The sequence below is a fragment of the Quercus lobata genome, chromosome 12 (genome assembly GCF_001633185.2).
Source record: "Quercus lobata isolate SW786 chromosome 12, ValleyOak3.0 Primary Assembly, whole genome shotgun sequence".
Taxonomy (NCBI): Eukaryota; Viridiplantae; Streptophyta; class Magnoliopsida; order Fagales; family Fagaceae; genus Quercus; species Quercus lobata.
In genome coordinates, this window is record NC_044915.1 from 23,313,463 (window position 1) to 23,324,233 (window position 10,771).

At 39.8% G+C, this 10,771-nt stretch overlaps 1 protein-coding gene across 1 annotated transcript; it reads right to left on the minus strand.

Annotated features, from left to right (window-relative positions):
- Positions 1-4,632: 4,632 nt before the first annotated feature.
- Positions 4,633-5,523, minus strand: LOC115970414. Its single transcript, XM_031090051.1, has one exon. The coding sequence runs from the start codon at positions 5,521-5,523 to the stop codon at positions 4,633-4,635; it is 891 nt and encodes a 296-aa protein (XP_030945911.1).
- Between the last annotated feature and the right edge of the window lie 5,248 nt (positions 5,524-10,771).

Here is a 10,771-nt window from a genome sequence, read left to right on the forward strand (position 1 = left end):
GGAAATTACCGAGGCCAAGGATCGGCTCCGTCAGGCAAAAGAGGAAGCGATACGTGAGTATCGTGATTCTGATGCCCTTCTAGCAGAGCTGGGAGGTTCATTCGCTGAAGGCTTCGACGATTGCCTCCGTCAAGTCAAAACTTCTCACCCAGACTTGGACTTATCCAATGTTGACATTGATGCTCCAACCCTGACTTCCATTCAGCCCGTCCTCTCTAAGAGTACGGATGAGTTATTTGCCGATGATGTTCATGGTGATGGAGAGACAGCTCATGTTGAGGATAACACCCGCCACCCTAACATGCAAGAGGAGAATGAGCAGAATTCCCCTGTTCAGCAGTAGCTTTTTTTTTTTTTTTGTGTAAGGATCTTTGGAGAACAATGTTAATTATTTTATCTGTCATATGTATACATTTCCCTTTAAGGGCTTTCATATATTTTTATTTGTCTATTATTTTGCTTACTTGCTCATTCGTAATTTTCTGCAATGGGTCCGTCTTGTTTGATCCGTCTATGTTGCCGGGGTTTATTTAAGCCTTTGTAGTCCTTTTGTGGATGACGGCTCTATTTTGTCGGACCCATCTGCTTTAGGCTTTTAAGGTCGTTCATATTGTGGACAAGCCACGACTTCATGGACTTTTAGATAGAACCGTCCACTCTTATTTTGCAAAAGAAAGTGATACTTTCGTTCTAATGATGCCGTCCACTTTAAAGGCTTTGTGAAATTTCCATCCTCATAAGGTGGACCGTCCACTTTATGGACTTGGTAAAATTTCCATCATTCTGGGATGAATCGTCCACTTTGTGGACTGTAAAGTTTCCATCCTTCTTTGATGATCCTTCCATTTTATGGACTTAATAAGTTTCCATCCTTCTTGGATGAACCGTCCACTTTATGGACTCGATAAAGTTTCCATCCACATAAGATGGGTCGTCCACTTTACACACTTGGTAAAATTTCCATCCTTCTGGATGAACCGTCCACTTTGTAGACTGTTAAGTTTCCATCCTTCTTGGATGAACCGTCCATTTTATGGATTTAATAAGTTTCCATCCTTCTTGGATGAACCGTCCACTTTATGGACTTGATAAAGTTTCCATCATTCTTGGATGAATCGTCCACTTTATGGACTTAATAAAGTTTCCGTCCTTCTTGGATAGACCGTCCACTTTATGGACTTGACAAAATTTCCATCCTTCTTGGATGAAAACCGTCCATTTTATGGACTTGGATGAACCGTCCATTTTATGGATTTAATAAGTTTCCATCCTTCTTGGATGAACCATCCACTTTATGGACTTGATAAAGTTTCCATCCTTCTTGGATGAATCGTCCACTTTATGGACTTAATAAAATTTTCGTCCTTCTTGGATAGACTGTCCACTTTATGGACTTGATAAAATTTCCATCCTTCTTGGATGAACCGTCCACTTTATGGACTTAATAAAGTTTCGTAGAAAACACATTAGTCATATCTAAATATTCCTCTTATTATTAAACCAAAAGTAGTTCTTTAAAGGAAAAAGAAGCTTAAAAATTACTTAAGTATTGTAGCAAAAATAAATTGTCTAGGTAGTAAAACTAGAAAACCGGAGAATGTTGTAATAATTAAAACTAGCAAAATTTAAACAAAATGAGAATCTGTCAAATGTTACTTTCTACATCATCATTTTTACTGGTAGTACTTTCGTAGATACTCAGCGTTCCATGGATGTTGCAGCTGTTGCCCGTCTAACATCTCCAGATGGTAGGTTCCTTTCCTTAGCCATGATGTAATTCTGTAGGGTCCCTCCCAATTGGGATCGAGCTTTCCTTGGGCAAGATCTCTTGCGGCACCCATTACCTTCTTCAAAACTAGGTCTCCGACCTGGAAGTCATTGTGCCTAACTTTGGAGTTATAGTTCTTCGCCATGAGGTTCTGGTATCGCACCAGCATTTGCTCTGCTACTGCCCGTACTTCATCCACAAGGTCTAGTTGCAAGCGAAAGGCCTCATCATTCTTGTTTTTGTCATAGTTGTCCACCCGGTAACTTACGAGCCCTACCTCTGCTGGGATGACTGTCTCGCTCCCGTATGCTAGTCGAAATGGCGTCTCCCCTGTAAGTGTCCTTATTATTGTCCGTTACGCCGATAAAACACTTGGCAGCTCCTCCAGCCATATGCCCTATGCCCCCTACAGCCAAGTCTTGATGATTTTGAGCAAGGATCGGTTCGTAACTTCAACGTGTCCATTGGCTTATGGATGAGCAGGTGACGAGTAGTGGTTTTTGATCCCCAGCTCCGAGCAGAAATCCCTGAATGCATTGTTATCCAACTGCTTTCCGTTGTCAGAGACAAGCACCCTGGGTATCCCATTCCTACAAATGATGTTCTTCCAGACAAAGTTTCGGATGGTCTTCTCTGTGATAGTGGCTAGGGCTTCTCCTTCCACCCATTTGGTGAAGTAGTCGATGCCAACTACTAGGAACTTTAGCTGCTTGACTGCTGTTGGGAAGGGGCCCATGATATCTAATCCCCATTGGGCGAACGGCCACGGGGCCATCATAGGAGTGAGTTCCTCCGGCAGTTGTTTGATGACGTTACCGAATCTCTGGCATTTGTTGCAAGCTTTGACATAAGTCTGCGCATCCTTCTGCATAGTAGGCCAATAGTATCCCACCCGAATTAGCTTGTTTACCAACGATCATGCCCCCAGTGGTTCCCGCAGATCCCATCGTGGACCTCTCTCATGACATGGTCTACCTCCTCGGGTCCTAAACACCTTAGGTACGAGCGAGAGAAACCTCTTTTGTATATGACTTCTTTTATTAGAACAAAGAGCGATGCTTAGACCTTCAATTTTCTAGCGGCGTCCTTCCCGTCTGGTAGCATACCGTCCCTTAGGTAAGAGACTAATGGCGTGGTCCAGTTGTTTTCAGTACCTATCTCCTACACACTCGTGACTTCATCTATGAGTGAAGAGGTTTGAACGAAGGATAGTACCTGATTGGGGACGAGCATGTATTCTGCTAAAGCGGCCTTTGCTAAACGATCGGCACATTCGTTCTCCTCCCTCGGGATTTGGACAAATTTGACTTAAGGGCCACTGATTCGATCCTTTACCTCCTGAAGGTACTTCTTCATTCTTTCACTCTTGCATTCATAGTTACCATTAACTTGATTGGTTACGACTTGGGAGTCGCAGTATACGACTATGTTTCTAGCTTCTGCCGCTCTTGCGAGGTCCAATCCTGCCACTAAAGCTTCATATTCTGCTTCATTGTTAGTCGTACGAAAGTCTAGGCGGATCATGCACTCGATCTTATCTCCTTCCGAGGTGCGGAGTACCACACTGGCGCCTCCTGCTTGCCTATTTAAAGATCTGTCTGTATGGATGCTCCATTGTGGAACTACTTCTATCCCTTGGCCTTCCATGAGTGTGAATTCAGCGATGAAGTCAGCCACCACCTGGCCCTTTATAGCAGTACGCAGACAGTATCGTATATCGAATTTGCTCAACTCGACTGCCCACAATACCATCCGTCTTGCAACTTCGGGGCTACTCATGGCTCTTTTCAAAGGCTTATCCGCCAAGAGAAAAATAGTATGGGCTTGGAAATACGGCTTAAGTTTCCGTGTTGCGGTCACCAACGCGAACACCAGCTTCTCCATTTGAGGATACCTTTCTTCTACTCCTCGAAACCCTCGGCTCGTAAAGTAAACGGGTTTCTGCAATCCATCTTCTTCTCTTACCAAAGTTGCACTAACCGTGGCTTGCGAGACGGCTAAATACAGATAGAGCTCTTCCCCTGGCTTAGATGGACTTAGTAAGGGAGGAGTCGAAAGATACAACTTAAGATTTTTGAATGACTGCTAACACTCGTCTGTCCATTCAAACGATCTCTTTAATATGCGAAAGAAAGGTAGGCATTTGTCTGTCACCCTTGAGGCGAACCTGTTCAATGCCGCTATCTTGTCGTTCAGGCTCTACACCTCCTTGACCGTCTTTGGTAGGGCTAATTCGATTATAGCTCGTACTTTCTCTGGATTGACTTTGATCCTCTTTGGGATACCATGAATTCCAGGAATTTCCCCGCTGTAACCGCGAACACACATTTGCTTGGATTTAATTTCATGTTGTACACCCGAAGGGTGTCGAAGGTCTCTTGGAGTTCGCTCAAGTGTTCGTCTTCTAGTAAACTTTTCACCAGCATGTCATCTACATAAACTTAAACATTCCTCCCGATCTGTTGTGAAAACATCTTGTTCATTAGTCTTTGGTACGTCGCCCCAGCGTTCTTGAGCCCGAATGGCATCACTTTGTAGCAGAAGAGTCCTTGGCTGGTAACAAAGGAAGTCTTTTCTTGGTCAACCTCATCCATTCTGATCTAGTTGTCTACTAGCACACTGTAAGTATTATAGTCTCCTACCTGAATACTGACTACAAGTGCATCATCGTGTGGGTGGTGGAGACGTCGGGCATCTTCCTCTGTGAACCCAATTACGGGATTGTCAACCTGTGCCATCTTCGGGGTGTACCCTGTTAGTTGAATATTCTGAACCATCCGTAAGTATGTTTTACGTGCCTTCTTAAAGGAACTAGAAATACAGCCCCCTGTGATCATCCTTATGTATCCCATGGGTGGCCTAGGTCACTCGTTTTGTCTCCGGGCTGGTGCTCCTTGGTTTTGCTCTGTTCCTTCCTTGCCAACGAATTTTTGCAGTTTTCCTTGCCTAATGAGGGCTTCTATCTGTTGTTTCAAGTCATAACAATAAAATGTGCCGTGGCCGTGGTCTCGGTGGAAACAGCAATATTTATCCCTGGGCCTCTTACTAGGATCACCCTTCAATTTTCCGAGGAAAGTTAAGGCTCCTTCGTCTTTGATCTGCATCAAGAACTGATCAATCGAGGTATTCAGGGGGGTGAAGTTTGTGAACCTCCCCGTCGGGGGCTCGAATCGTCGATCATCTCTTTTATCTCCTATTCTAGCCATCTTTCTACCCCTATCCTGCTGGGCTTCCTCTTGCCTCTCTCTCTTCTTAGGTTTCTCTTCGTGTGCCAGCAATGCATCTTCAGCATTCATGTACTTTGTGGCCCTGTAAAGCACATCCGACATGGTTTTCGGGTCATTCTTGTACAAGGAGAATAAAAACTTACCCTTCCATAGCTCGTTTGTGAAGGTTGCTACTAGGATTTTGTCATTAGCCTCGTCAATCGAAAGTGCTTCCTTGTTAAAACGAGTTATGTAGGACCTTAGCATCTCATCCTCCCGTTGCTTAATGTTCATCAGGCATGTAGTAGATTTCTTGTACCTGTGTCCCCCGATGAAGTGCGAGGCGAACTGGGTGCTTAGCTCTTTGAAGGAACTAATGGAGTTAGGCGTCAACCTGCTGAACCAGATCCTTATGGGGCCCTTCAATGTGGTGGGGAAGGCTTTGTACATGATCTCGTCTAGTAACCCCTGAAGGCGAATTAGGGTCTTGAAAGACTCCAAGTGGTCCAACGGGTCCTTGTTTCCGTCGTAGTTCTCCACCTGCGGCATACGAAACTTCGGTGGAAGGGGGAAAGAAGTGACGGGTGTTGTGAATGGCGAATCCGTTCAATGGACCAATTCGTCGAGGTCGCTTGATACTCGCCCCTCATAAAATCCATCCGTTCTCTCATCATCTACATCTCCGCAACAATGTGTGGAGGAGCCGTGTCAGTGATTGATGGACGGCTTATGTCCTGTTTTTCTAGTCTGCTTGGGGCATTACTTCCTTCCGACCCCTCATGATCTCTTCGGTCAGCACTGGTACCTTCTTGGTCCTTTTCTTGGGTACCCATCACCGCATTCTTCTGCCGTAGTTGTTCCTCCAGGTCTTGGTTTTATTTGGTAAGACATTCCACTGATGCCATGAGCGTTTGGACCTACCTCTCCAAGGAAGTTAGTCGCGGCTCGTCTCCTTGAACGTTGTTGGTGGTCGCCATCGAGTGAGTAAGTACCATGCAACTCTTTATCCAGGAAGCATTTGTATGGCTTACAAATCGCAATCGTTCCCCACAAACGACGCAAGCTGATGATGCCGAAAAATCAACAGTAAGCTACACGATCCTTACGTGCTCGAAACAACACCTGCGCAACACAGAAAGAGAAGACCTCAAAGAGAGCACCGGTGTGGTGCCTGCCAAATGCCCTCCGAAGGTCAAGTTAGAATTTCTCACAACTCTAGAGTGCCAGAGCGGGTAAATTATGCATACCTATTTTCTGAGGGTCTTTGGGTTTTTATAGTGGCGTAGAGTTGAACTATTATGCTTGTGTAGCAAGTCTTTTCCATATAGGAAAGATCCTCATTAATGAGCGTATCTTCTAGAATCTTCTTTGTATTAGAATTTTATTCGCATTGGGATTCTATAGACTAGGGTTAACCGTGGGACGCATGTCGTTTCCATTTAGAATTTCTTGGGGCCCACATAATGAATAACTAAGTGCCACGTGGCCTTTTGGTCCGTCCATGTAGGATCCATCCATGTAGGATCCGTCCATTATTGGCCCATTTGCTTAGCAAGCCGTCCATACAATTTGATCCGTCACCTCCAATATTCTTCCTCTTCAACTACAAACAAGATTAACAATTATCTTCCTTCTCTCTAGATTCACTTTTGTCAGTAGTGCATCTGAACAAGCTCGCTAGAGACAAAGTTTTACCTTAATAGGGACCCCTAATTTCCATATTCAATTCCAAAAAGATTTCTAAGCTGAGGGATCGGATACAATTGTTCTGTCAGACTTCTCCAATTCATACAAAAGCTGATATTCTATCTTAACTGAATAACAATCATCCCTACTCCTAGGCCAGGTCATACAATCATCTTGGCGAGTGACTCACAGTGGAATCGCTTTGATCTTCTGTGCCTCAAATGGAAGGAATAAATTATCAATCAAAAAGCAATCCCACCACTCCGAATCTGGATTATTAAGCTGTGAGACTCGAAAATCATCCAACCCCTCCTCTCGTGGGGAAATAATTTTTGCAGGCAAACTCCCTAGTAACCAATTATCCTTATAACTTCAAGAGCAATTAAATCATATGTTTTTAAAAATATAAAGTAAATATCCTTAGTAAATACTTCTTTTTTTCCAAACTCAAACTCTCTTTCCTTTTTTTTTTTCATTAGAAGAAAATATACCATGTTTTTCAAATTAAAAGTTTAGAATGTGTACTATTTTGTCATCTATAAACAAAAGAAATATTTTTCATTAAGCGTTGCAATTATTATATATCTTTTATATACAAGATAATCAAACGTAATAAATCATACTGAAAACACGTTTTAAATATATATATATATATATATATATATGTATGTATATATTTTTAGTGATCGTGGTGGTTCTACTTCAGAGAAGTTAAAGCAAATTGCAAATGGTTGATTTGTACTCAGCCCTGGTTTAGGGTGAGTTTGGTTCAGCTTTTTGTAAAAGTGCATAATGAAAAAGTGGAGTTTTCAAAAAGTGCATAATGAAAAAGTGCATTTTTAAAAAGCTGAGTGTTTGGTAAAAACTGTTAAAAAGTGCTTTTTGAAAAAGCTGAGTGTTTGGCTAGCACTTATAAAAGTGGAGGTTTGAGTTATAAATTACCAAAAAGGACAAGATATATATATATATATATATAAGTGAATTTTTTGTTTTAATTATCTCTCTTAATGCAAATTATGGACACAATATTTTTACAAAAATTTCACAATAAAGTTTATATGACAAGTTGTTAATGGTAGATAAGAAAAATAATAATGCCATTAGTAAGTTTAAATGAGAACCAATAACAAATTACTGTGTAAAATTTATTATTAGAAGTGTTACGTTTACAACATTTTTCGCAATATTTTTACAATAAAATTTATGTGGAAAGTTGTTACTAGTTCTAATTTGAATCCACAACTGAAATTATTTTTTTACTAACCAATATTAACTAATAACAATCTGTTACTTAAAATTTATTGTGAAAATATTACTGTAGTATTTCTCAATTTGGATTTTTTTATTTTTTATATTATTTTTTCTTTTTCCATTTCACGTTCAACCATACCAACCATACGTTTAGTTTTATTTTTTTTTCTTTTTTTTCTCCTCCACACGTTCTCCACTATCTCTACCCCTCTTTTTAACTCTCCTTTTCTCCCTCATTCTCCCTCATTCATCATAACATTCCAGGAGGTCCTTCTTTCTCCAGCTCCGTCTCTCTTGTTTTTTTTTTTTTTTTTTTTTTTTTTTTAACTTGATTCCAAAACTCTCTCTTATAAGAAAATTTTTCTTTTCTCCGTCATTTAAGAACATTCCAAGGAGCTCTCATCTTCGTGCTATTGCTCATCTTCGTCCCCAACCCAGTCCAGATGGGTCAGCAAGCTTCTGTCCTTTATCTTTTTTTTTTTTTTTTTGCTTTTATTGTTATGATTTGATTAATTTTAAAACTGTGTTTTTGAGTTTGTATTCTGGTAATCTGATTATGTTTGAGAGAAAGATTGTTTATTGTTATGATTTGTAGTGTTTGTTCTGTGTTTGTTCATGGGTATTTCTGGAATTTCATCATTAGCAACGGTAACTATCAAAACGCACAGTGCGCGTTTTCATTTATGGACCGTTGCCTCACCATTTTCCTTCCGCGTTTTGCCTTCAGTTTTTTCTAAAAGTTCAAAACGCAACTTTTATAAAAAAAGTTGCGTTTTGAGCTTACCAAACGCAAAACTGGGTTGAGCTTTTTTGAAAAAGCGCTTTTTGGGCTTCAAATGCTGAACCAAACGGGCACTTAATTGCACAGTAGGCGTGAGGTTGAAAATGAATGAATTTGGGGATGACCGTTGGTTTTGACTTTAGGTGCAACGCACCGTTTCACTAATAACAGATGTGCAACACACTGTTTCACTAAAACATTAACGCACTGTTTCACTAAAGCAGGAATGCACCATTTTATGTATTTGGTATTTAAGCTTCAGAAGGTAGAATGATGTCGTTTTAGAGTTGAGCAGTATTCATTAGTTTTGGCACGAAGTTCAGTCAGTTTGGGAGTTAGTTATCTTTCCTAATTTCACGGAATTGATCCGTATAGTTTGGATTAATTCTATTATTCAGTTTCTTAGGCAGATTGTGTTATATATATGATTGTACTCTCAGTTCTCTCATTAAGTAAGAAAATCAATCTTTTCTCTTAGTGAAGTCAATCTCTCTCTTTCTCTCTCTCTCTCTCTGTTACTCTTTTCTTTCCTCTCAAATTTTCTCTTCACACAAACAGATCTTAACCTTGGTTCAAGCACGTTTGAACACTGAGATTGTACTACACAATCCTTTAAGAAATTCTTCATATATGCATGTATGTATGTATATGTGTGTGCGGTGGAATTAAAAACTATTGATATATCTTTTTCTTTTCTTTGTTCTAAATTTCTCATACGTCTGGGTGGTTTTTGGGTGTTGGTGGTTTCAAATCTACAAAATGGGTGTTCGTGGTTTCAAATATAGTTCAATTGAAGCTTAGGATGATTGGTTTTGATTGTTTGTGGTTTTCATCTAGAAAGCACCGACGCGGCTCTAAGGTCGTTGCACCGGAGTCCAACGCGGTGTCCAGCGTCCGACTAGCCGACTCTCTCCTTTTTTTTCTTTTTTCTTTTTGATTCGCGCGAACTCGGCCAGATTCGCACCAAAATAGGTCGATTTCAGCAAAAACGAGAACCGATACGGCCAAAATAGCCACCGAAACATGCCGATACGGCTGGAATGAAATAGCCACCGAAACAGGCTGAAATGGGCAGCGACTGCCATTCTTCTGCTTCATGTGGCCTTGTGAGAGGGAAAAAAAAAGAAAAAGATGAGAAGACAAAAAAAAAAAATGGATGGAAGAAGAATAAATGTATGTAACAAAAGAATATAAATTAAGTAGGTGAAAAAGTCAATTATTTAATGTGGGTGGGCTTGGGAATTGGAAAATGAGTAAAGGAACTGTCTTGAAATGTGGTTTTTTGTTTACAATTACCAAAAGTATTGATTTTATTAAAAACAAATCATAAATAATTGTTTTTTAATAATAAATTCTACCATTTATTTGAATTTTTTTATATAAAAATATTAAATTCACTATATAAAAATATTTTTAATAATTTTTTAATCACCGAGTCCCGCCGCACCCACACCCACCTTTTTCAAAAATTGCCGAGTCCCGCACCCGCACCCGCACTCGAGTCCCGAAACGCACCTGTGCTTCATAGATTTTCATTGGTGGGATTGAATTCAAATGGATTTTGATTTGGATTCAAATGGTTCGTTGGTGGTTTTCCTTCATTTTCTTGGCAACCAAATAAAGGGCAGGTTTAGTGAGAAATTTTTCTTTGATTTTTTCGGTAATATTTGATACAAATAATTTTTTTTTTTTTTGGCGACCAAACATTTTAATTGGGGAAAACATATTCATCCTGTTAATTAGGAAAAAGATTGAAAAGAAAAAAAATAATTTATTTGTATTTTAGGATTTATTAATGATGTGGCATAATAAACCACATTAAATAATTTTATTGGATCAATTATACAAACATGGCAAGTTGATGACTCACTTAACAATCATATTAACAAAGAACAAATGACGGAAATGCTAATGCAAATGGTATATAACTTGAAGATATAAAATCAAAATTACGTAAATTTCAAACAATTCAAATTTGAGTGTATGATTTGAATTTTTGTGAAAAAAATATATATTAAAAAATACCTTGAAATGGTGCGTTCTTATTGAATAGTGATCTGTGACTTGTGAGGATGGGTC

What these genes read in the sequence shown, in the direction of transcription:
- LOC115970414 (XM_031090051.1), bottom strand. Translation starts at nt 5,523, where the DNA reads ATGCCGCAGGTGGAGAACTACGACGGAAACAAGGACCCGTTGGACCAC.